This window comes from Prorops nasuta, unplaced genomic scaffold (genome assembly GCF_024137725.1).
Source record: "Prorops nasuta isolate Cenicafe-Biocafe unplaced genomic scaffold, Cenicafe_Pnas_1.2 PNAS00010, whole genome shotgun sequence".
Lineage (NCBI taxonomy): Eukaryota > Metazoa > Arthropoda > Insecta > Hymenoptera > Bethylidae > Prorops > Prorops nasuta.
The window spans coordinates 4,512,468-4,538,674 of NW_027116807.1; the positions used below are offsets into that span (position 1 = coordinate 4,512,468).

General features: G+C 40.3%; 1 protein-coding gene across 1 annotated transcript in view; it reads left to right on the forward strand.

Annotated features, from left to right (window-relative positions):
• The window catches only part of LOC136776694 (lachesin-like), a 69,525-nt gene that overhangs the window by 19,284 nt on the left and 24,034 nt on the right, over nt 1-26,207 (forward strand). Inside the window, exon 2 of the mRNA XM_066732444.1 lies at nt 21,345-21,442. Coding sequence (XP_066588541.1) covers nt 21,345-21,442 — 98 coding nt within the window. The remainder of the gene's footprint in view (nt 1-21,344; nt 21,443-26,207) is intronic.

Below are 26,207 nucleotides of genomic sequence, written 5' to 3' on the forward strand. Positions count from 1 at the left end.
AAACTCGAATTAAATGCATCTAATTTTAAACGGTTGTCCCCCGCAAATTCCTACTACAACTTAATTATATCTCTCTCACGCCGAGTTAACAAAGGAGTTCCTGAATATTTACTCGGTCCATGACAGAGTTTAAATTTCGTTTGGTCTCATGAATTTTCTACGCAGGCTTGAAACTCAACGTATTATGAACAGGAGGAATTCATATGTTACACTTTTATGAACAATTTCAATTGATGGAATTAAAGAGTAGAAACGCACAAGAACCGACACCACCCTGCTAAACTTCCACTAGACCAAGGTCTTACGCCTCGACTCCCCTATACCTGCGACGATGAAAGAGTGCGAGAAATCATCGAAATCACGTATATTTTCAAAGGAAGTTCTCGCAAAGCTTCTATTGGTTGAATTTTAGTTTAAGGAAATTTCTAGTGGAGAGATAGGATTATTGCATCGATCTGTAGGAAACTGACACGGTGGAAAAGCAGTGGAATGAACGTTTCTATAGGTTGTACAAAGTTTAAATCAATCCGCTCGATATTCAGGGATTATTCGAAAACGATGCTTAGTAGGCAGCCGAAGGGCTGCATGCTGGGAGCTTCCGTGTATTTTGTGCTTTTCCGGTCCAGACAAGCCACACACAAAACAAGTCCAACCGCATGGATTCACCGCAGCCATATAATTCCTCTCGTAAATGCGGTGCGAGTTTTGATTTACAGAGGGTGTCGGGAGTACACGATGTCATTTCGCTAGCAATGACAGTATAGTCTGTATAGCTGCTGTCATTGTTTATAACTATCGCTCGGTAAACGAGACGCACCTTCAGAAGAGGCTTTATCATTTCGCCAACGGACCCCAGGCCCTTATTGTCTTGTCACCGTACTATCCTTTAATTAACGGTTCACTGAATTCTTATTAATATACTCCTATGCTGTGTGTACAAGAGTTATTATTGTTGGATTAGCACTCGGAGAACGCGAAGAAGCTAAAATATTAATTGATGGAGAAAGACAAAGTGCATTTTCGAAATATTCCTATGGTTGGAGAATATCAAGCTTTTTAGCGTACGATATTGGTGTATGACCGAAAGGTTCATGATTTAAAACGATTCTTTCTGTATCGTTAATTAGCGCGTGCGTCACGTGCTCCTCGTTAATCCGCGGCGAGTGCTAATCGAAAATTTGATATCCGTTACATGCATGACGCATTAATATCTCGCAAATAGAGCACCCACACACATGGGTTAAAATTAATTGGTGTTTGGGATATATCTATCCATTATACAGCACTGTGACCGAGGATCAAATGAAAATCTGGTCCATGTGTAGCTCAAACCCTCCGTGTTCAATATTCAATTGCTCTCAGTTAAGCTATAAATTTTGTGTAATCAAATCTCATTTCCGATAATTGTTCCGTTATAATTTTCCTATAAAGATTAGGCGTGCGAATAATCATATTTATATTATGTAAGTAACGATATTTTAGGAACGCGTCAAAGAGTTGACGAAATTCTCTCTCTCTCTCTCTCTCTCTATATATATATATATATATATATATATATATATGGGTACCGTATATTGTGTGTCACGCGTTTCGTTAAGAGATAAAGTTAACCAAGCCATACATATTTATATACGGTACATTAAAATTATTCCTGCGCGCTGTTTGTCGAATTCGACAACTCAAACTTGTCAAACTAGCTTAAAAGCGTAGATTCTACATTTAGCTTGCTTGTGTCTCGATAGCTGCATAAAATTTAACGATCAATGTTGGGCATTTGGCAAAATCAAGCCAATCGCAGCTTCGGCAGGAATTATTATCTTTTCGTGCACCATATTCCGTGGGACAATTGTTCTTATCTTGTCGTTAATTCGCGAGAATAGTCTGATCAAAGGGAGCGATCTAAAAGAGGAGATTTAATTACTAAATTAATTAATAAATTAATTACGATGAGAGGCGAGTATAACCCAATGAGAAAGCTTTTTTCTCCCTTTTATTCTTACTCGTTCCTCTTAAAGAAAACATTTGTACCATTGTTTTCACGGAGATACTTTAAAAGTTTATTGCCTATAATTGGGAGAAGAAAATCGATCCTTGTAATATCAGACGTTTCGAGAGCACAGTTGATTTCATTTAAAAATTGATTACTGCGAATATAAGTTTATCATACAAATGTAACAATCGACTCCAATCGACTTTGAGAATCGTACTTATCAATCTACTTGGAAATAGGTCGGCTATAAAATGTTTCGAGACAACGCGTACTATAATCTGATGAATTTCAGTATTCCAGGAGAATTTTATGGGAAGACGTTTAAAGAAAAATGTATGTAGGTTGTCGTTTTTCACGTCTCCCTTTAATTTAATCTATATAGAGGATATTGAATAGTATTATATATAGTCTTTAATATTCTCGCGTCTTGCACATTTTTGCTCGACTTTGTAGGTTTAAGTGACTCTGCAGAAGTTGACTATTTTCTTCATTTTAAAGCCCTCGTTTCTTATGTAAAAATGTTTATGGAGAGACTTGATCGATTTTTCACTGAAAATCACACCATGCAAGCTCTTGTTGTACCGATAATGTTGTGGTTAAGCGCGCGCACTCCTATATATATATATAGATATAATATTTTCCAATGCATAGAGCTGCAGCAGCAGCATCCTGCAGTTTTACATTTTGGTAGAGTTGGCGTTCTTCCGCGGAAGAACGTGGTCCCTGCAACTTTCCTTCGACCGTTGAATGTATAGCTGGAATGCAGTCGGGCGGATGTAACGAATTCATGAGTGGATACGATTTATCGCCGATATTTACATAAACAGGAAGTGTGACACAAATGTGCCTTTAGGCACGTTAAAAATTCACTACATGATTTATGCGCTAGCGTGTCATTCGAGCGTTTCGCAGGCTGAAAAAACGCTTCTTCCACCCCACTTGAACGTAGCTTCAATTTGACAATCCTCTTCCACTCTTATTTTCGTTTTCTTCTTCGGTATCATGCTTCAAAGGGGTGATAGTTTTAAATCGCTGCTAAAAATGTTGTTCGGGGGCTATCGAGATCGAGCGAGAGTTATATATATATATATATATATATATGGTATTTGAGGGAAGGAGATGACACGATTCCTCTCTCTCTCTTTCTCTCTCTCTCTCTCTCTCTCTCGACGGTGATAAAACTTCATCACCAGTCAACCCGATTCAACAACAACAACAACAACGGAGCGTGTACGCGTGTGGATTATGGAAATTTGAAAACCCTCGTCTTCAGGAAAGCTTGAATAAATTCTACGTCATGGCAGGAACGATATTGCCAAAATTCTGTTTTCGATTTACATTTAGCGTGCAACTGCTATCGCACTCTCGCATTTTTCTCAAATTTCAAAGGAAGCGGTTCTTCCACACACCCCGACGAATTATGATTTATCGCTGGTGCTTACGCGGAATACGCGAGGGGGTTGGTAAGAGAGGGGGGATGCCGAGAAAAGTCTCGACTCGAGATAGTGCAGGTATATATATGTATGGTGTACTTATACTACGCGTGTATGTAAAGCAGATGACAGACGCTTACTGCACCGAGTAATCCTGCAAAATCTTGCTTCGTTTAAATCAGACTCACAATGGAAGATTTCTACCCTTATTTCACTATTTGACTATGTAAAGTGCGAAGGAACGTTCAAAGTGGGATAAAATCACCCCATCTAAAGACCCGTTATCATGGCTTCTTCCATTTCGTACAGCAACGCTTTCTCCTCGTTACTTTCCAATTTTCTCCCTTCGTACAAAATAAAAGTGCGTATATCGCTCACGCAATTCTCCTTCGAATGCATATTCTATGGTCTGAAGAACCGACTCTTCTGTAACGAACGTTGTTTGCTACAGGGATTTTGAAGAAATTAAATTATTATAATAGCTAGTTGGCTTTGGTCGATTAGTGCGAAAGAATTAGCATTGGTCGAGTGATAATACTCGTGGTTTGTAAAGTTGTTCTCCCTTCGTGCAAAATAAAAATGCGTATATCGATCACGCAATTCTCCTTCGAATCTATATTCTACGGTCTGAGGACCAACTCTTCTGTAACGAAGGTTATTTGCTACAGAGATTTTGACGTAATTAAATTATTACAATAGCTAGTTGGCTTTTGTTGATTAGTGCGAAAGAATTAGCATGTCGAGTGACGATACTCGAGGTTTGCAAGGTTAAACAAAATGATGAAGAAATAAAGGAGACCATGAAGATCGTGCGTATATAGAAGGAGGAAAACGTTTGAAAATCACGCGTCAGCGGAATAACGCTGGCGAGAGACCATTAATTTTAATGTTGGACTTGCAGAAGAACGCGTTATGTATACGTAGACGCACAAAGCACGAACCCTCTGCATTTTCTATATATACCGGTCTTTCCGTAAACAGAGTTCCCGCGTTGGAACTTATGGGCCGGAATTTTGAGTTTTTATTTAGTGAGAAAGTTTGCCGCGCGCGCCAGACCTCACCTTCCACGACGTCCGGTGAGAAAGCGAGGGGGGAGAAAAATAAAGGCCCGAGGGGAAGAGAGGAAGAGTTATATTCGTCCGTCCGTAGCTAGCGAGCTGTGTGCTCCGCAAAACTGTGTAAATGCTAATTCCATAAGGTTCAAGCTATGAACGAGAGAACGCCACCGGCAATTTACAAGAACACCACCCACCATCGTGTCTCTCAGCTACAAAGCGAAACGTGAAACTTGACTCTGTATTGTAGGTGCGCGTCACTCGAAAATCCTGCAACTCCCTGCAGACTCTGCTGCACTGCCAACTGTGTGTGTGTGTGAGAGAGAGAGAGAGAGAGAGAGAGAGAGAGACGTATATATATATATATATATATATACAATCGCAGCTACGTTCAAAACGAATAAACTAAAGCCCCGTCAGAATCGGAGCATTGGACAGAAAATCCCACGGAAATATAATTCGTCGAGAGATTGAGATTAATTAAATGTTTATATATACGAATGATATTTGAGTCGTTAGCAACTTTTCGGCTCGGCATATCGGAAGACTCGGTTGTAAAGCGATAATGGCACGCGAGAGCCACGGGAGGACGACGAGAGAGGTACGAGTAAATTCTTCGTAGCGAGTGGAAAGTGTGGCGGCTGTTTCGGTAAAAAGTTGCTTGTACGATGCTTCGCGGCTGCTGTTGGTTGAGCGTGGGACGGCGCACTGTAAGGGCTGAGGGGACTAAAAAAAGGAAAAACCTAAAGGAATTCCTTGGAAGCTTTCTTCCCAGGAAGTTCCATAACTATGAGAGAATATTTTAGTCAGTGCAACGGTTGCTTCCCTCGAATACGTCTTGGCCATATTTTCTCAAGCAGAAATCGGTTGGCTGAGAAGAAACAGCGCGGATGGTTATCCGCTTTTACCCTCAGTTTCATAGGAAGCTCACTGGGTCAGACGGAAGGTGACTCATTTTATTTGATAAATGCATGGGAGTATCTGACAGCTGCTCCAAGCTCAAACCCCCAACTTCACTCCATTCCACTCACCCACTCCATCTCACTTCATTCCAGTTCCGTTCACTGATATTTTCTTTCTCTCTCTCTCTCTCTCTCTCTCCCCCTTTTTTCCTAAATTGTATTCGCATGGCTCGAAAGAATAACCAACTTCTGGTCTTCGAAACTCCTCAGGTTCTTAAAACTTGTACCGTGCATCGTCCGTCATTCGTAGTTTTGGTCCCATTGTCTTCGGCCATTAGTACTTTTTAATGAGAAACTCGCTAGACTCGAAGAAATTCCAAGACGCTGCTGTGCTGCTTTTTTTTCCCTTCTGCCATTTCCACGTTGCCAGCAAACGGATTGTTATCGGACTCACTGGCGCATGAAAGAGACTTTCCGCGCTTTTTGATTGCCGTTTATTCTCTCCTGATGATATTATAGAGCCGACCGTTCTAAATGTCGATCATAATTCCATTTAGCTCAATGAAAAAAGGAACGCGGACGTTTAGTGGAAGATCCCGAAGCGAGCGTGCGAGAATTGCCAATTAAACAACTTTATTATAATATTAATTAGCATTATAAATCTGTGCAACGCATACGCCAGAGATATATATTCTTTACCTAGCGGATTATTTTCATCCGTTTTTCAGCTAAATAATTTGCTTCGGCGTACAACTCGACTTTCTTTTTCACACTCGCACATCGCTCACCATTTATTTAGGAGGGAATTGCTTTATTTTGGAGCAGTAGCAAAAACAGCAGCATTGTTCGGACTCGTCGGTGCATAAATTGAAAAAACTAATCGTTTGCGTACATTAAGCGTGAATACCGTGAGGCGGATTAGCCAGAGTATTGTGATTCCGGGCCGGGCTGAGAGAGCATTGGCGGTCGATATGCGAAGACTTAGCAGTATACCGAGAGTTAAGTAGCATCTCATTCTCTTGGAGCAAGAAAAAGTACAAAGGGGCCGCATGATAGGACGTTAAGAGAGGATAAGGGGGAATTGAGACTCGAGTGGAGGCGAAGGAGAAGAAGACGAAGACCAAGAGAATCGCTGAAATTGAGATGCCTTATCTCGGGGATGAGGAAGAGTCTTGTGAGAGGAGAGTGCAGTCGGTGGAGTGTGGCCACAAAAATCTCTCGGGGAATAAAGAAGATACTGGCAGGAAAAGTGAAGCCTCCACTCCTCACTGCGTTGTCTTACTGCTTTCTACCGGAGCTACACTCTTCAGGATAGCTACCACCACCTAAGCTGGCTCCAAGGCCTATACGCTATATTAGTCTGGCTGCAACAGCTGCATCAACCGGACGTTCGTTCCTTCAACTTCGAGGAAACAATAATACGCCAGTTCTTTTGGCGAATTTTAACAACAAAATCAACTCCTCCAGCACCCACGACTATATACATCCCTCAGCCATCCACCTACTGCCTAACATTCTTCCAAACTCAGCCAAACAATAATTTTACTCGCGCGTGTCCTCCGCGCTAATTGTGTAATAAAAAAAAGAAAGTCCGCTGGCAGTAATTTAACAAAAAACTCTAGCCAAATGTACTTTCGACTGAAAAAACATTGAAGCAAAAAGTTCAAATATTTATGCAGAACTTTCACGTTTCAGGCGTGCGAGAGGAATTGCGTGGATCCCTGAAAGTTTTGCATTGTTAGAATAATTTAGTAGACAGGCTGCAGAAAATAACATCCTAGCGCGAATGAAATTTTTTCAAGTAGGATTCAGCAGAAATTATTGTTGTAGAACAAGAAGGAGCGATATCTTTTGGTTTCTTTCGATCGTTTTGTTTTTCGTCCGAGAGATTTAGGAAATCCTGTGATTTATACTGTACACCGTACGTTCCCCGTAGACTATAGTGGCATTGTGTATTATGCACGTCCCGCAAGTTTTACTGGTCGTGTCGAGCAAAGAAAAAGCTGATTTTGGGTACTTGGTTCACCTGTGGTAACTTATCTCCCGGATCTTCCACTCTCCGCAGTCAGTCAGGCAGCAGCAGGAAAATTCAAGCTTTTGCGCATGGAGAATTACTGGAGAGTGATGCTATTCGGTAGCAAGCCTCTGCTGCCCCTCTTCCAGCGTAGTCTGCTGGATTCCCTATAAAAACAAATTGGCTCAAGCTGCCGGTGCATATTTCAAGCCGGAGAGGACTGGTAAGATTTACGAAGTCACTGCAAGCTCCAAACTCCCTCCGGCTAGTCACTTTTCAGATCAGGATCGTTATTTTCACGTCTCACTCCCTCCTCCTCCCATTTTCACTTACAATCATTTACCGACACGATAAAGCTGCGATTCAAGGTGGTGCGGTGCGCGAGCGGAAGCGCAAGTGGCAAGCACAAACTTACCGGTGACACGGAGACTCTGTAAACGTCGTGGTGGAGCGACCGATTTCGACCGAGGTAAAGCGAAGAAAATTGATCCATATTGAAGACTCTCCAGCCAGGAGGCCCTGCACTTTTAATGCCATTTTCGACCACCGCGATTAGATTTTTCCTAAGCCCTCGCTCCCTTCCTCCTTTCCAACCGGACGCAATTTCTCCATCTCTCCTAAAGTCCATTGCTATAGGGTTTTTTCGCGCTTCCCGTCACACAGGACAAAGAGGCGGGACGTATGTATATATACTTATAAACTCAACAAAATTATCCGTGCCAGAGGCTCTCGATCCAAATCCCTTTAAAAGTGTTTCGAATATTCGCAATTAAATTTCTCGTTGTTGATTTCAACCGGAAGCACTTTCTGGACCTTCCCTCGAGTCCACCGCTGCACTTTTTCCACTTCCGGCCGAGACAAGGGTAGGACGCATATTTATGGCTTGCTCGCACCTCCCTCGCCAACCACTTATTCGGTCGATATTCATGCAAACGCTGTGATCGATCAATGCCAACTACATTGAAATTTCCGATGCATTTCACCAAATGATATTCTATTTCGCAAATTAATTCCTCTGCTCAATTAATAGCTTTTCGAGGCTCTCGTGATTTCGCAAATTTTGCCTCGCTCCTAACGCGCTTTGCTCTATATACTTTGCACACGTACACACACCACACTAGCCAATCTTCCAAATACCATATTGAACAGCTTTATCATTAAAGCACCGATGTAATACAGCTTTTCTCGCAGAGAGCTTTGAAATTTGTTGTCCCGCGTACCATTAATTTTGTCCGAGCGAGAAGGCTGAACATGCTGGCGGAATAGTGTCGAAAGCCGGTTGTACGATGGGATTTCACGATTTCACGCCGTTCCTCGCCATGTTATAGGTGAAAAATGAGAAAAGATCTAAAAGAAGCTTTCTTATCGTTAGCAATGATCTGCATTGCGTGCCAGCTCTATTCTGGCGTTAGAAACGATCGAGTTTGCGACGTATATAGCTGGGCTACAGTGCCTCCTTCCGGCGTAGACTACGGGTGCTCTCTCTCTCTCTCTCTCTCTCTCTCTCTCTCCTTCAGCCTTCGCTTCGGATCGATCGCTCTACGGGTAATAGGAAATTGCAGGCTCACCACATAAAAGAAATTTTCTAAACGCCTTGCAAAAAAAACCGTCGTACTCCCTTTTAACGTGCGGCTGCATGAACCTACGACCAATGCTCCAAGTGTCCTCGTTAAAAGTCGCGAGACCAGACTGGCCGGAAATGACTGGTACCCGAGGGACCACTGAACCGTATGTCATATATACATATATGTATATAACGATTGCCTCATTCGTTTTCTTTAATAAGACGTCCGAAAGACTCAACCCCCACCATCCACTTTAACTCACGATAGGATTTCTAATTCTTCTACTTTAAAGTGTTTATAACGATTGAGAAACAATTGCTTTTTATCGAATTACCGAGAAATATATGTAGCTATGATATAATATAGATATAGTTCGGAAGCTTTTCAAATCCGGCAGGAAGTGGTAGTTTCCAACGGAGAAAGTGATATTGGTGATTCTTTAATAAGGCATCTGAAAAGTTAAATTTCCAGCGTGCAGTAGAACTCGCTGTATAACCAACGCGTTTGCAGCACTTGCAATTTTCAGTTGGCAATAATAGAGGAACAAATGCTCGTTACTAAGTATTACATATATGTAATAGCTGTACCATGAATAGTTGAGAAGCTGATCGTATCCGGTAAGAACTGATAGTTTCCAGCGGAGAAAGTGATATTGGTGATTCCGAGTTGGCTCCATAGTGAGCTGCTGGTAGCTACGTAGAATATCAAAGGTGCACGAAAACGAGGTACAAGGAGCCGGCCCATTTGGAAGATTCGCGATTACCTCGAGAGTTTCAAAGTCTGAAACTAACATCAAGCTCGATATTACGAATGATATTGCATTCCGTGAAATTAGGTATCTTCGGTTGCCACGCCGAGTGAACAGCGAACAGTCGTCCAGGTGCGCGCCGCGAAAAGTACAATCTGATTGTCAAGCTCAGACACCGCAGTAGTGCATGTAGACTCGAAACTTTGCGAGCCTTGAAAGCGATTTTCGAACAGCTCGGATTATCCGACTTCGATCTCACTTTATAAGCTTTTACATTCCTAAACTCCATGTCTACCAGCGGAAGGAACAACACTTGGCGTAACATAATTATATATAATTCTTCCTCGCAAAATATCTCGAGGTCCGATCGATCATAATAGATTTATCGGTCATTAATTCATCGGTGCATCGTACAATTTCAATGAAATATTGGAGTAATCTTATGGGCCAGGTGGTCTTAAGCGATGCACATCGAAATTTTGCGAAGTTTGCGTTTTATAGGAGGCTTCGTCGTTTCACATTTCATAATAATTCCAGGATATGGATATTCAAACGTATATAGTCAGCTCTGCCGTCGGTCGAGAATTGCTCATTCGGACAATCTGATTCGAAAGGTCTGAGATAAGGGAATATCGCTATAGCACTGAATGAAACCTACTTTCAATCAGAGTTGATTAAACCTTGAAAATATTGATAAAAACACCTTTGCCCATTGTGCTTATACCGTAACCTTGAGAAGTGGTGCACTGATTAATTCTGGAAATACTTTGAGCCACCACATCCAGAACTGCCAAATAGAGTATGAACTGGGGAGGGGGTGGGGATAGGATTGTCGTTATTGGAGAAAAATAATTGTTCGAAAAAAAGATAAGAGACTAATTTTGAGGATGAAAACTTTTGTCGAAGAGATAGTTTTCACTTTAGCGACGTGTCCGGTGAGTTTGGATTCTCAAGATACGTATATAAGCTCCTGCGGGAGGAGAGGAGCTTCCCGATGTGCGAATAGATTAGCAGAAAGAGGTCAGCGGATCCCATGTGGGATGGCAACGGTTTCCAACTCGCATCGAAATAGATCGGACGGATAAAACGGATCTTTGTGCAATATGGCAGCTCGAAAAGTGGATAGCTAGGTAGGTGGTAGATAGGATGTGTGGGAGGAAGGAAATAAGGTCTTACTACTACACGTAAGAAGGGCGTCAGTTCGTGCTCCGAAGCAGTCATTTGGACGAGTAGTTTCCCGCTTGGACACACGTTCTCGTTTTATGACACCTGTTTGCTGTCCAGTTGACCTTCCTCTCTCTCTCTCTCTCTCTCTCTCTCTCTCTTTATTTTCAACTCCTTTCTACCCTCCTCTCCCTCCCAAAGTCCCCTGTCGCCAACAGTAACCGCTACCGCACGTCCAATAAGCTCTCGCAGTCGATACACGAACGCTCCGCAGCTTTAGCAGCCGCTGCTTTTGACATGTAGAAACTTGGCGGAGAAATATTGCCACTTGCTTGCCTTGTCACCGCGAAAGAGAGCAGAGTCTCCTTTCCGAGGAAGCCTCCTCTCCTGGCTTGGTCGCCTCCACTACGCTGCACTTCCAGTGATTGAAAACTGTCCGGAGAAATTTATTCTTCCACCTCGACTATATGTGTATACAGGGTGTCCAATTTTAATCTATCAACCCCCCCCCCCCCTCCTCCTTCTCCTTCATCTTCGCTTAAATTTTCGATCAGCGTAGGTTTGACTTTGAAAGGTCGCGCGAAGGTCGTCTCGATTCTCTTTCGAACGAAGAGAACCAGGCAAATTTTCCTGCATACTCTCTTTTGTAACGCACGTCTAAAGAGTTTGTAAAAAATACTTCTTTCGCGATATTACGACTCGAATGTGCGTGAATTTTGCCGAAGCAATGTGCAAAACTGCTATACTGATGCAGGCGCATAGTCGCTTTGGGTACTTATAATTTCAAATCGACGTATATCTTTTAGACAATAATGCATCGATAGGTAAATTAATCCCTTCCAGTACAGATGCACTTGAACAGATTGTTTCTTCTAGAACAAATTTAATTCACTCGTGCAATGAATAGGACGTAAAACACAATACATTTTGTAAAAAAAATCGTTTATTTAAGAGATGCGATATACGTATTAATTTCATATCAGTTTTCGAACAACGAATCAGACTCGTTATTCACAACTCGGCCAAAACAAATACGCGAGGAGTGGTACTCGTGGGATTTACTCAAAGGGTTGAAATAAATGTTTGAAAACTCGAGATAAGCCACGAGTATTTCAATAATAAACCAAGGAGGCTATTTAGGGAAATTGAAATGACTTTTCAAGGTCAAAGCAATCTTACGTATTACTCAAAGCCTTAGAGCTTTTGCTCGAAACATTTTTTCCCGCGAACGGTGCATAGCCGCAAAGTTATTGGGGGTGTGATAGATTAAAATTGGACACCCTGTATAGCTAGAGCCTGCCACGAATTCACTTTTTGCTTGATTTTCTCTACATTTTGACACCACTCGCTGCTACACGTTTCTTTCATTCTCGACGTTCTCCACTACCAACTTCCAAAGCCTGAAAGGATTAATGCTTCGTTTAGCTATATTTCGCTTTTCCTGTTCGTGACGAAACAGCCTGTAGATATAGGAGAGCCATTACGGAGATTGAACTGAATTTTTACTCGTCCTATACATACCGTCACTTATTCCTACGTCAGAAAGCTGGAAATCCCATGAATCGAGAGGGATCCGCAGCGGACATTGGAAATCCAAATGCGAGTAACAGAATTTGTCTCGAAGCTGAGATTTACCCTCTTCATACGCGTATTACAGTTTCCAAGGGATTAAAGTCCCTCGCTAGGTTCTTTTTTATCCTTGGCACAATTTTATGGGCTCCTTCGGGCTGGAAGTACGCGTGTGTGCTATATAACTCGCGTCTCTGCTAAGGAAGCTCCCGGCCATTACGAAAATTCACTGTGCTTGTAATTCGCGAACGAAGCGACGCATTTACATCGGCGAATCGGAAGTGGCACTAAGAAAGCACACGTCGCCTAGCCACGAGCGAGCGAGAGAGAGAGAGAGAGAGAGAGGTGACACCGTTGTAAAATCCAGCTGACAAGCGGTAAATTGACTAGCGTTCAAGCTTCAACGGAAATCTAGCGGCAGATTTAGTTTCGTCCGATGGCAACCTTCCGAAGAAACTCCAACTTCCAACCATTTCAAGAATTTCATCTCAATGACTGTGCTCGAAATTATAAAACGTAAAAAAGGAGAGAGAGGGAGAAAGAAAAAGAGGAATTTTTCTCGTATATTCCACAAGGTTTACGAGGGTTGTTTTTGGTTCCACGCTAAATGCGTTTGACCAGCTGATGTCTTTCGTGACTGAAAAACAAGTTTCGTCATTAAAGAAGAGAGAAGCAATAACAGAGTTGCTCGCAGGGTCTTTAAAATAGTTCGTGGAACAAATAGAATCTAGGTAGTTTAGTTTTATGACAGCTAGCCATATCAAGTAACTCATTTGATGCGCGCACAGTAACAACTCTGTAACCACTAATTCGCTTGGCGAATGCTCGGCCAGGGTAGTTTTCACGACGAGACTTCCTGCGGGATTACTCAGCATCCAATTTTCTTAGGGATATGGTATAATTAAAACGATTTAATTATTTTGCGCGCGTTAAAACCGATCTAGTCCCTTTAATAAACCTTTTTTCATCTCTATTACGATGTAACAAGCCAGCACATATTTCGCGTTCTTCACACAATCCACCTATACACACGGATACCCTCCCAGTGGGCCTCCAAATTTCGTAATCATTGACAGTACTTAACCTTTGGTAGAGCACGAATTTCTTTATGGATAGTTTGTAGGTGAATGGATTTCTCTTTATTGTTGGGAAAGCTTGCTGGATTTCGATAAGGTTCGCTCGGTCCCTCGGGAAGCTTAACACACATAGAATGTTCGAGTGGAGAAACCTCAAGACTGCAATGATGCCAAATGGTATCAGGTGTCTTATAAAGGCGCGAGATGAGATTTCATCGATAAATTTCATACGTTTCATCACTGTAAATTGTCTATTCGCTATATCCGTGCTTAAACATATCGTGGTGCAGCACCGTCGAATAATGGCAAATTCTCATGTACGTATACATGTATAGTTGGTAAAGGAAGCACACGTTTTGACGTGCCACATTAAAAGCAAAAATCTCTAGAAAATTAAACGGAAGCGAGGATCGAGCAAAGTTGCTCACTACGCGTTGCGTCGACTTCCGGTTAATGGAAAATTAATCGGGTGATTGTGTGCTTGGGTACGCTGAATATTTTATTTATAGACATTAATAGAAGGTTGATGCAACCTTTACATCGTGCTTGTCTTTTTTTCTTGTCAATATTAAATCATCCCACAACGCGTTCCATCAAAATTCAATTTAGGCGAATAAAGCGTTTGATTTGGGTCAACCATGGTGATACTGAATGACAAAAATGAGCTATTTCTATTTTCTCCCTCCCTCTTTCCTCCTCTCATCCCCTTTATCCCTCCTTCTTCATCTGCCTGCGGGTCGTATCGCGCACATACACATGAGTACATTGTAAGTACTTGCAGTATGTCAAATCCCATATCTATGAGACTTAATATCAAGAATTCCCAGAGTATCATCCCTCCGTAGATTGCGCCTTTAAAGGAGCTTACGATACCTATAATCTTGGGATTTTACTCCATACTAACTGTACGATCTCTCCAACGTTATACCTTCGCGTATAGAGTGATCCTAGGACGTTCTGGAACCCCTTGCCAATAATATTGTTAGGACTTTGCTGATAAATGGGTTCACCATAAAGGTTCTTTAATCAACTAAATCTTTCCTCTCTATTGATGCGCTTTAATCAAATAAATGTTTCTCTCTATGATTTAGATCTATTTCTCCGTCGACCAGCTTTGTGTTAATTCTTTGAGGAAAACACGTATAATAATGTCAAAACTTGTCGCGACTCTCTTATTTATCCTGAATTCAACGGTTAAAATTAATTATATTAAAGCTGATTAGTGGGGATGCGATACAAGCATTTGCTAGGCCAGAAAATAATTCCCACCTTCTATACTGCTATTTCACATGCAAATAAGCTATTGTCGTTGTAATTAAATTTGCCTGAATACAAAACTACTCGATCTCCAATACCCAATTTTAAAGTACGTCCGATTTTCGATTATTCTACGATTTTGCTACAATTTTTCAGATAAATTGGAAAAAAAAACGGAAGATTGTTTAAACATTTGCATCGATTTTCGCAAATACGCTGTAGGAAGTTCCATTGGTCTTTGCCATATTTAAAAAAAATTAATTTACAACTGTGATTCAATAATTAAAATAGTCTGCAATAATCTCGAATTATAAAATTGGTATAAAAACAAATAACGATTGTCATAATCCTGTATCAACAAAGTTCGATAATTATTCCTATGTGTGATTTTTTAAAGCTTATTCTTTACAATTAAAAAGAATAATCGTTTTACGGTCACCCACTCACGCCTCAGTGTGTATTAATAATCCGTTTAGAGATTTGAATTTGATTTTAAGCAGTTCAATTTCATCGGGCAATTATTGATATAATCCATATTGATTTAAACTTAATTTATAAATAAAAGTTTCTCTCTTTTATTTCACGACTCTTCCATAGGATTAATGGTTCTGCGAAACGAGGGACGCGCGCGCTTCGCAGCATCGCAGTTTTATTGTAGAAGCTGTTAAATATTAATCCGGTCAAAAGAAATTTATAGTGGCGAATGTTTACGTGATAGACTTTAAGCAATTTATGCGCTTACAAACATGGAGAAAGCTGTATGCGCGAATATGTAGCACGTACAGCGCCAGATTCCGCACGGCAATAATCTGTTAATACGCTAATTGATTTATCTTGTATTATTGCGCAGATAAAACCAGCAGGGACGCAGATTATTCGCGTTAATTAAAACAAGCGCTACCACTGCAAACTTTACTTTGACTTCCGCATAACCGGAAAGCCAATTTGTGCTACCTGCTATCAAAATGTTAATACGAAAAACTCTCCGGAGCACAGAATATTTTAATTTTTTTCAACGCCCACGCGTGAATCTATCCGCTAAATGCCAACATCGCTTTAGTAACATTAATTTTTGTCTATATACATTTCTTTTCGCACTCGCTTGCTTTTCAATATTTACATTTCATTTTCACCGGAAAATGTTTATACTATACATGTACAATGGACACGTGTTACCCAGTGTAAAGTGGAAAAATAATTTCAAGAAAATCTGGTTAACGTTGCTTTCTCGCTGTTTCAGCAATACGTTCGGTTCGAGTCATTAGATTTATGACTCCGGGAGAAGGGAATTAGAGAGAATACCATGTTGAAAGGTCGCGAGAGGAAGAGAGAGAGAGAGAGAGAGAGAGAAGCGGAGGAGGATTACATTTGGCAGTCGAACCAAGTGCTCGCACTAGAATTTCTTTATACGATATCTAATTACGTTATCGAGTAGTCGTTTTGTATTCGATGTGTAGGAACCTACTGTACCCTACGTAATGATGTCTCTGTCGATTGGAATAAATTTACTATTCGGTCTAGAAATGCATTTTAGAATGATACCGTTTTCAAACCCACCAGGCTATTCTATCCCGACCGTAATCTATAGGCTGTTAGGACTTCATATGTACCTAGTACTTCCATGATATTATTCATGAACTTTACTGGCTATGCTAAGCTGATTATTAATAGTTCGACCTACCACATTGTACAATTTATATATTAGTGATATACATGTACCTAAAGATAGCCATAATCGCTCAAAAGTGCTCGATATTGTATTTCGACTCTTCGGAACCGGAAATCTATTTTTAGCCGTCGCAGCGATATATCGTTCATTCCTCGATGCAACCAATGTCAAAATTTTCATTATATATTCGACTTCTTGTAATTCTTGTAAAAATATTCTAAATATTATAAATAAAAAGATGCTTGAAAAATAAACTAGTTCTCCATGGGTTGAGCAAGATTTTCTCAAAAGTATCGATTATTGCAAATTTTGTAATGCGTTAAGATATTAAAATAAAAATTCATACATTAAAAATGAGTGGACCTTTCAATTTCCTATACATCAATCGTATATAATTACTCACTATTGGCCACGTTTATCCGGTCTATAGTTGTCTGTCAATTAAGTTTATTACTCGTCTAAGCAAGATAGTCGATACTACGTGTACTTGATGCGCGCGCGTGCATCCATCCACCACAAGCGACTAGAAATTTGACGCCTTTGTATCTGGAATACATTATACATGCATCGTAAAACATAATTGCACGTATACCAGAAGCAATCTAGCGTAAAGCAGCACGAAAATTTATTCAACACCATACGCGAGAATTTGTACTTATTAAATGGCGCAAAAGCTTAAGATTCTTAATGCTAAGAAATCACGGAATAACTTTCATTTCGCATGGAAGTTCATGGCTATGAAATTATTCGTTTAAAGCTTCCAAACTTCCTCTCTCAGTTGCAGTTTTCTCGGCTGCTTCAGGCGCCGCGAGTCTCTTTGGTATGATCGTCGCTCAATTAAAATACCTTGAAAATCACTAATCACTATTCCGTTCGTATAGCGTTTGAAATTTCTCGGTGTGTTGGTTCAAGTAGTTCATTAAGCGGCTTGCCTAAAGACGAGAGATAAGAAACTCCAGTCATTCTCAATTTTCCTCGTACAAATACACAGCGTTTATATTTTTTTTTACCAAATTTTCTGCTGATAGAATTATTAATCGAGCTCTCATTATATTTACCCAGTGTCCATTTATGTATTTTAAACACCTTGAATTTTTTATCCTGCGAAAAACTCGAGGAGAGAAACTTTTAGAACGAACTGCTCTTTCTCTCGATGCTAACGACCAATTTCTTAATTGCAATTAAATCTCCTTTTGTATAAATTAATCCATTCAAACAAAGAGCTTGTGCCTACGCCACGTGTGCAAACAATCTGTTAGAAAAGCTTTTTCCTCGTACAATAAAACATATACTACGTAGTATACTTTCAAGTAGGTAAATAGCAGTTATTCTGCACGGCCAAAATTTACCTAGTTTCGTAGCTATAACAGTTATAGTTAGTTATAATTAGCTGTGTCCGACGTGTCTGAATTTCTAAGTAACTTTTTCATTTAGGAAGAAACGACGAAATATGAAATTTTATTCTCTATACACACTCGTCGTGGTGTAGCACCCTGCATGTTTCTCCTCAGCAAAGTTTTTTCCTTGATATTTTACAGGTGGATACCAATCTCTTAATAACATTACTTGGCAGTTTCTATTGTGGAGATGCTTGCTACTTGTTCCTCTCTCTCTCTCTCTCTCTCTCTCTCTCTCTCTCTCATTTTTCATAGCTTTCATTGGAAACTTGCAACAGGTAAATTTCGTAACAAAATAACAATAAGTTATACAAGGGTGTACCGATTGAAACGACTCGAAAACCATAAATGTATAATACTATTTATCTTCCTAACTATAAGAGATATCAATTTTTTAGGTAATACCTTTTCGAGTGTAAATCAAGAGACTTTCGAAGGTCTTAGAAAAATTTCATATCTCCTACAGTTAGAAAGATAAACAGAATCTCACATCCATGGTCCAAACCATTTTAAGGAGTATACTTTGCACACATCTACTTTGCAAATTGGCGTCGATCCGCAATAATTTCAATGCAGCATATCACGAGTTAATTTGTTGGTAGATTGCAGTGGAGCGAAATGGGCAAAAGTAAATATCGAAAAAATGTCGAAAGGGAAGCGATAGATATATATATATATATAGGAGCAGATGGTAAACGTCTCACTGCGTACGTGTGTTTGCCCGATCATTTATTGCTGTCGAGCGGTACAATAGTCGTATTTCCGGTCGCGTGCGATTTATCAACGTTACGCGATCACTCGACTTGCCGCACGAATCTATTTTGAACATTCGAACCTTCCAAGCGACGGAACCTCGACGCGGCTCGATACGAGGCAGACAGGGTAGACTTCGCGGTGACCAATCATTCAAGTCCTCAACGATGTATCAAACGAGCGTGATCGACCGTTCGCGTAGATTGTTCGTCATAAAGATTGATTAATTTTCATTGAGATTTCCAGCAAACTGCAATTATTTATCACCCTGTGAACCATCTTGGTTTTGGACCTTTCGCTCGTGGCTCAACAAGTTCTCAAAGCAAAGGTCACACGCGGTTCGAGTAAAATAATTCTTATCCGGTAGATTTATAGAGAAACTACTCGAAGGTGGTTGGATAAAAATTGTTTTTTGGCAATTATTAAATCTGGGAGAAAAAGCGTGTGGTTAGAAAATTTTGAATATATATATATGGTATCGAGAAGACGTATCTATATGACCATTTCTGGCAGGTTGAGTAACAGTCAATTCGAACAAAATCAGTGATCCATGACACGTTGAACTTGCAAAACGTTCCATTCGACGCGTAATTGGGATGCATCGAAAGAACATGATCGACCGTTCATGTAGATCATTCGTCATCGAGATTGATTAATTTTCTCATTGACACTCCCAGCAAATCAAACTTATTCCTCATCCTGTGTCTACCGTCTTAGCTTCGGAAAGTTATACATTTTAAGACAAATAAATCGTATACAGTAAATTTATATGAAGAAGCTGGCAGAAAGAGAGTCTTGATAGAAACTATTTTTTCTGAATTTTATACAGCTCACGGATCACAATTGTAACATGGATTTGAGAAACTATTCTTCTTGGGAATTAAATCCAGCGAAAAAGAACGTGTGGTAATAAGAAAAGGTTGAAAATATATATGGTATCGAGAAGACGTGTCTATATGGCCGCCCGTGGCAGGTTGAGTAATCGCCAATCGGAACGGAGTCAATAATCCATGATCCGCTAAACTTGGAAAACGCTTTGCTCGACGCGTAATTGGGATCAGCGCTTATCTGTTGGCGCACACTGCCAGCGGCTTTCCACGACGAACAACAAGCAACTGCGCTGCGCCACCACCTTCTGCTTTAGCTCACCTATAAACTTATACCTATGTACTATATATCCCAGTACATATTATACAAACAGCCTATATCGGTAAAAGTATTCCTCTTTAAATTTATTTTATTAAACAATTTTCACACATTCTTTTGTTAAGAACATTGTTTATATCATTGAACTTGAAGTATTTTTTAATACACTTTAATATATAGATTGTGTATAAACATAGGTCGTCTGGCTATTGATGACCGAGCTGCAAAATTTAGAAGAGACAATTACAAATAGAAGATTTTTATGCAGTTTTTTAATATTGTTATAAAATTATTTAAAAGTTACGTAAAAGTATACGTTTAGGCTGCATACATTGTTGAATAGCTTGATAAATATTGTTAATATGAAAAGAAATCATTAGTTTTTTGTAGCTTATTAGAATATATCCACAAATAAATATCGTGCGCTATTTTTCTGGATTTTATAGCGATTCTTGCAAATTCTTGATCTAAACTTTGTTACGTAACTTGAATAATATTAAGAATATAAAAAAATTACGTAAGAGTTTTTTCCTGAAAATCGGTCCTTCTATCTGAGGTTTCCAGCCTGGCAATCAATTCCTGAACATCCTGTACGCGCACTGAAAGACACGAGATTTTTCAATCGATATATCGGCAGCTATGCTTTATCGTGTCAGGCGCGCTCTTATCATAGCTTCTTGTTGCATAAATTGCAGAAAAACATCAAACAAGGGCCCGAAGTCTATTTACAGTCTCGTAGATGGAAAGTTTCGTGCTGTACGTTAGCTAGCAGTGTTATAGTAATCTCGTTAAAACTGTTTTTAAAAAGAGGCGAAAAAAGCAACACAAGGGTACTTGGCTAATAAATAAAAGGCATTCATTTTTTTTTCTATCGTCAATGTTAGTTTTCCCTAGCACATACCGTATATACCGGAGTGTAAATATTTTTCAACTTTCGTCGAGCAGAAATTATGACAATGTTAGTTATGGGGAGAGGTTTACTGCCAAGGAGCTCGTAAAACTTATCCAAACTTATTACGAAAATGAATTTAACGTTCCTGAAAGAAACGGAGGATGCGCGAAGATGTGTTTCATGTATGTCCTTATTAAAATACATCCAACTCTTCGCTAATGTGTTTTGTTTAATGAAAATTCTCAGCGTTGAATAATTAACAATAAATCATACAAAAGTTCGAAGAAAATTACACGTTTATAGTGTGTGACATTCATAGGATTTATTGCCATGAAAAGGACACTGAGTATTCTGTGTCGAATAGTATAAACGGACAGTGATAATTGGTTAAGAAATCAGTGTGTCGTGGTTTATTGGTAATTTCGTAAATTGTACAGGAAACGCGTGGAGTTTTCACAGCTTTCCACCGTTGTAGCAGCGTAACGCGTACACAAAGCTGCTAAAGGGTGTTTTAAAATGATTAGCTCTCGAATGTTTTTCTACGCTGGGAAACACTGTCGATCGCTGTTCATCAGCTTTGCTCTTGGTAAGCAGAATCGATGGAGCGTGTTGCGTTTAGTGTAAACTATGCACGTGTGGTAACACCATTTCAGTGTAATTGGCTGCAACGAATGGGTAATTTACTTAGGTGATGTGCTTTGCCATCTGTTTCAGAGGGGCCGACCTTTACGGAGCCGATAGCAAACGTGACAGTCTCGCTGGGAAGGGAAGCTGTTCTTGCTTGCGTCGTTGAGGATCTTCTTACCTACAAGGTAAACCCATCCTCCATTACTTTTGTCCATTAATGTATACTCTGTTTATTCCATCTTTTATATTACCCCCACTCCTACGTCTAAATCTTTTTTTCTTCTCAAATTAACTGTTCGACGAGCATGCAAATTAATTTTCGTCGCATAATTGAAACCTCGTGAGAATGTGTGTGCTAGCACATAGATGATTACTTCGATAAGTACATTGATCATTTATGCCTTTGAAACATGGAGTAACCCACGTTCCCTCTTAAATTTTTCAAGTTTTTTTATTCAAATTTTTTTGAGGATATATACGAGCAGATTTTTTTAACGTTATTCTCTTATTATAATGATAAAAGGATATAGGTAAATATTGCTACGAAAGCTTTAAAGTTTTTCTTGTATAAATATCGTAAATAAAGGAACTCGAAGAAACTACGATTATTTTGGAAATGAGATGTAAATTTTAATACTTTTTAAATAAATAGTGGTTCTTATTTCAAGGTCAAACCAATGATACTGTCCAAAATACCACACGAAGTCACACAAAACTTACGTTTTGAAACAACTTAAGAAAAAGAAACACTTATTCTCAAAATAATTAAGTATTGAAATTAAACTGGGATACATGCTGCATAATGAATCATTAATTAGGTTTTAAATCGACGTATTATGCGTGGTTAAATGGAATAAAAGGCAAGGAAGAAAAATTGAAAGAGAATGATGAGAGAGACGGCGTAGATTCAGCAACTTGGTACAGTCGTAAAACGAGATATGAGAGAAATTCATCAGGAGAATAGCAGTGCTTAAAACAGTCGGGTTACTTTTAGCAAAGGCTCGACGGGATAGAAATAAAAGGGGTAGCGGAGTAATGTTATTCCTGGATAAAATTTAACATTTACATGGGGAAGCAGAGTGTCGAGAGAGAGAGAGAGCGAGAGCGAGGGCCGAGGGGCACAAGACCCTGCTGCTGAAGAAGAAGAGCGGAACAATGCGAGAGAGAGAAAAGCGCTGCATTATAGGTTCTCGCGGTGTGACGAGCATCGTTCGTCGTGCTGGCAGTGAATTAAAGCTCGTTCATCGAGCGATAACAATTTTTCATTTCGTGACGCGTGCGTCGCTCACACGGTCTAGCAGCATTTACTGCGGCAGGCCACGAGCTATGATTGGACTGGAAAACGTCATGCTGAAAAATTCTCCAGCGTACCCTCGCCAGCTTTTAAAATCACCAACGAATGTTTCAGAATTTTTCACGGCCCTTTATACAAATCGTCCGTACTTATTATTCAAGCCGCACCCTTGTCGATAAAACTACTCGTATGTATTCCTGCATTCCTTTAAACGTGCTTGCGCACTTAAACTTTTCTACCCTTCCAAATTTCCTCATGTATTATATATATACAGATGCGCGTGGGTGTCTCTTTCCCTCTCATTCGAATAACGACTAAAAGCTATATAGTTACTCGACCTACATACTTGACTCGACGAGAGAGTATAGCTACTAGATTTGCTAGATTTAGCACCCGTCCTTTGTAAATTCCGCTTCACGTTTGATCGTTTTATAAGAGATTTTCAGAAAGCTACGAATTTATCCTAGTGAAAAAGCATGGTTTTAACGAAAGCTTAATTTATTCTATACAATTATCATAAAATCTCAGATACAGCCAGCTAAAAGTACTCGTCGTGTAACATCATATGAGCTGTAATTTAAGCACTAGCATCTCCAGTTCCGGTAGTTAATATTAGTCATGATATTATCATTCTCGTGAACTGTGCACTAGCTAATTTCTAGCCATGCCTTGTATCAAATACACCATGTAGTTTACATATATACACGTGTACGCCGTAAATTACTCGCTGTCCTCCCGAAATTCCTTCATTTTGCACACGAGAGCCTAAAACGGGCCAAGATTCACCCAACTTTTATAACTTTACAGGCAAACGTTGCGTTCTACAAATTCACTAATTATTCTTACTTTTGATTAGACGCGTTTCAACCCTGCTATGATATTGCACAAAACGTTAAATTTCTTTCGTTCTAAAAAGATCCCTGGAATATCCAAGAACCGCAATTATACGTTACAAGCGGAATATAACAAGAGGGATGGAATGGAAGTATGAAAGGAACTATTCTATCAGACGAGGCAATTTCTCTAGTTTCTAATGCGAGCCGTTTTAAGGTCGGTTATTGGAAATTGCGAATTACGAGCTGCGCTTCGCGAGTTCCAAGGGTTGTCCAGGTTGCGAGGCTCTTCTCCTCTGAGTCCTTTTGCGAGAGAGAAGCCAGCGGGAACGCACGATGTACGACCTGTCAGGAGCAGCGCGTGCCAATGCGACGAATCCTTCGAGATAGCCACCAAGAGATTTCCACCGGAACGCTCCGCAAATACCATATCCTCCTCGATCGCAGCACCACCGAACATTATTTTGCTAATCTCCTTCTTATTCAACCTCGCCGCGCGGACCTTCTTGCAAAATCCACCCTTCGCCACTCCCAATAAACACACATGCATGATTTTTTACGCAAACCACTTACAGCTTCTTACAACGAATTAAATCCCATGTAAAAAAAAGCTCAACTTTACGAGCAAAAGCGTCTGTTAAATCTGAACGGTTTAACGCGAGACGTTTAAGTGACATTAGCTTTAAGCACGAGTTCAGAATAATAGGAAGCAGCAGAGAGTTTGGACAGACACATCGGAGTTAACTCGGGCGCTAAGTCGCTTTAAGCTGAGAGACATCGCCACTGCGTCCCACCTATACATACATACATACAACGCGAATACCAATACCCCTCCGTCCATCATGCCTACAAGCTTATCTCGTCAGAATTAACAACGCGACTTAATATCGCTGCGCGCAAACACACTGACACACACACACACGCGCTGCTAAACCTGAAGAGACGTAATATGTACACAGAGAGGTATCGCGATCAGTCGTAACGTCAATTACAGCGATTTAAAGCCACACTCGTTCGTCATTCTATCCTCCGGCACGCCAGTGAAAAGCAGATTGTACAATTGTTTACGAAATATCTACCTTCTATATATATAGATAGATAGATAGAGCGAGAGTCTATTCAAATGTTGATAAGGTCGCGTGTGACAGAGCGGCGCGCCGAGGCCTTATCGTAAAAGGGCGATCGACATAAAAATAATAATCGTAAGTGGAAAATTGTCCAAAGCGTAGCAAAGTCAACCGCGAAATGGGGCATTTCGCAAATGGTTAAACTTTACGAGGTGCATTTGGCGCTATAAAAGGGAAGGTCGACTCTTGGCGGGAACAGCCCTAAAGTGACGCGTCTCCCTATTCGCCATAATGCTCGTGAGACTATTACGGCTAGGTAAGTCTTATGGCCAGACTGGTTGAGATTTGCGACGTTTTAAATGACACCGTGCTCCAAAAGTTTACTGTTCGTACCTTCTGCAGCGCTGTATATATATATATATATATATGTATGTATGTATGTGTGTGCCTCGCAGCGCGGTTCACCCCTTTACTCCCCCCCCCCCCTCCACCCCTACACTTGCTTGAGATACGAAGCGCGTATATCATCGACAAAAAAATGAAATTCTCTGAGAAAAGCGTGTGGAGACTTTCTTTGGTCACAGCATAACAGAAACGTGCCGAGCCACTATACTGTCCTCCCAACTTTCTCCCTTTGACAAACTGTCTTACTACTTTTTACTTTAAAGCACTTTTTTCATCCACTGTAAACTCTTTGCTTTATAGTTTCAGCACACGTTGCTGCGGTGTCCCTCTCGTTTTAATAAAATTCCCAAGCTGCCTCGGATTTCTCACTGGACCCGTTTCACTCGACGTCTGATAATTATTAAACCTGCGAGTCGACCAAACAGACGAATTATATCAGCTTATATACTCTCTTAACTCTCTGCTTGTATCGTATATACGTGTATCTCGTTCTATTGGATTGCAAATTATTACGTGTAATTACTGTACTAGTTAGATGTGCGTGTTATATACCTAACGCTGTTATACAGTTACGATGAAAATCCATTATATATATATATATATATATATATATACACACAGGAGCTCCGTTCTATTCGAATCTAATTCAGAAGCGAGCGTTCCATCATTTTGTCCATAGTCATACTTTGATCATGGGAGGAGAATAGTCGAAATCAGCCCCGAGGCCTTGGTGCCAAGTGACTACTGGCCTGTGTGCGAGCGTTGGCTAACTTACTCGTAGGCAGTGTCGTAACTACATTCGAATCACGAAATAGCTATGGGGCTGAAGCTTATGTTAGTGTTGCGCGGGACTTGCCAGTGTTGGTACACGTGGATGTTAATCAGAATGGGATTTACATACGTGGCTCGCATTACCCGCTGCTACCACTGCTTCTAGTATGCCGGCAGATGTACCGAGAGGAGAAGATAACGCTCCCTCTGGAGAGAATTGCTCCAGAGCAATAGGCTAGTCGGACCATCGCGTCCTCGCAAGAGTTCACAGTTTACACGTAACAACGTCCCATGTAAGATGTTTAATTCTATCTTGATTTCGAAGTCTACGTCCGTTCTATGGGTAGGTGCGTGTTCTGTATCGTTGCCCCCCCCCCTCCTTTGTTTTTTAAAGTAGATTATGTTTTATGCAGGGCTTTTCCACGTTTGAAGGAAACTGAGTTTGTACATTACTTGTTCGATATATAACAACTACTTTTTTAAATTTTTAATCTGCGTAAAAACGAGGAATAGAGCAGATTTTGGAATAATACGAAACATTATATAGTTTAAAAATAGAGGGTGAACTGTCCACTCCAAT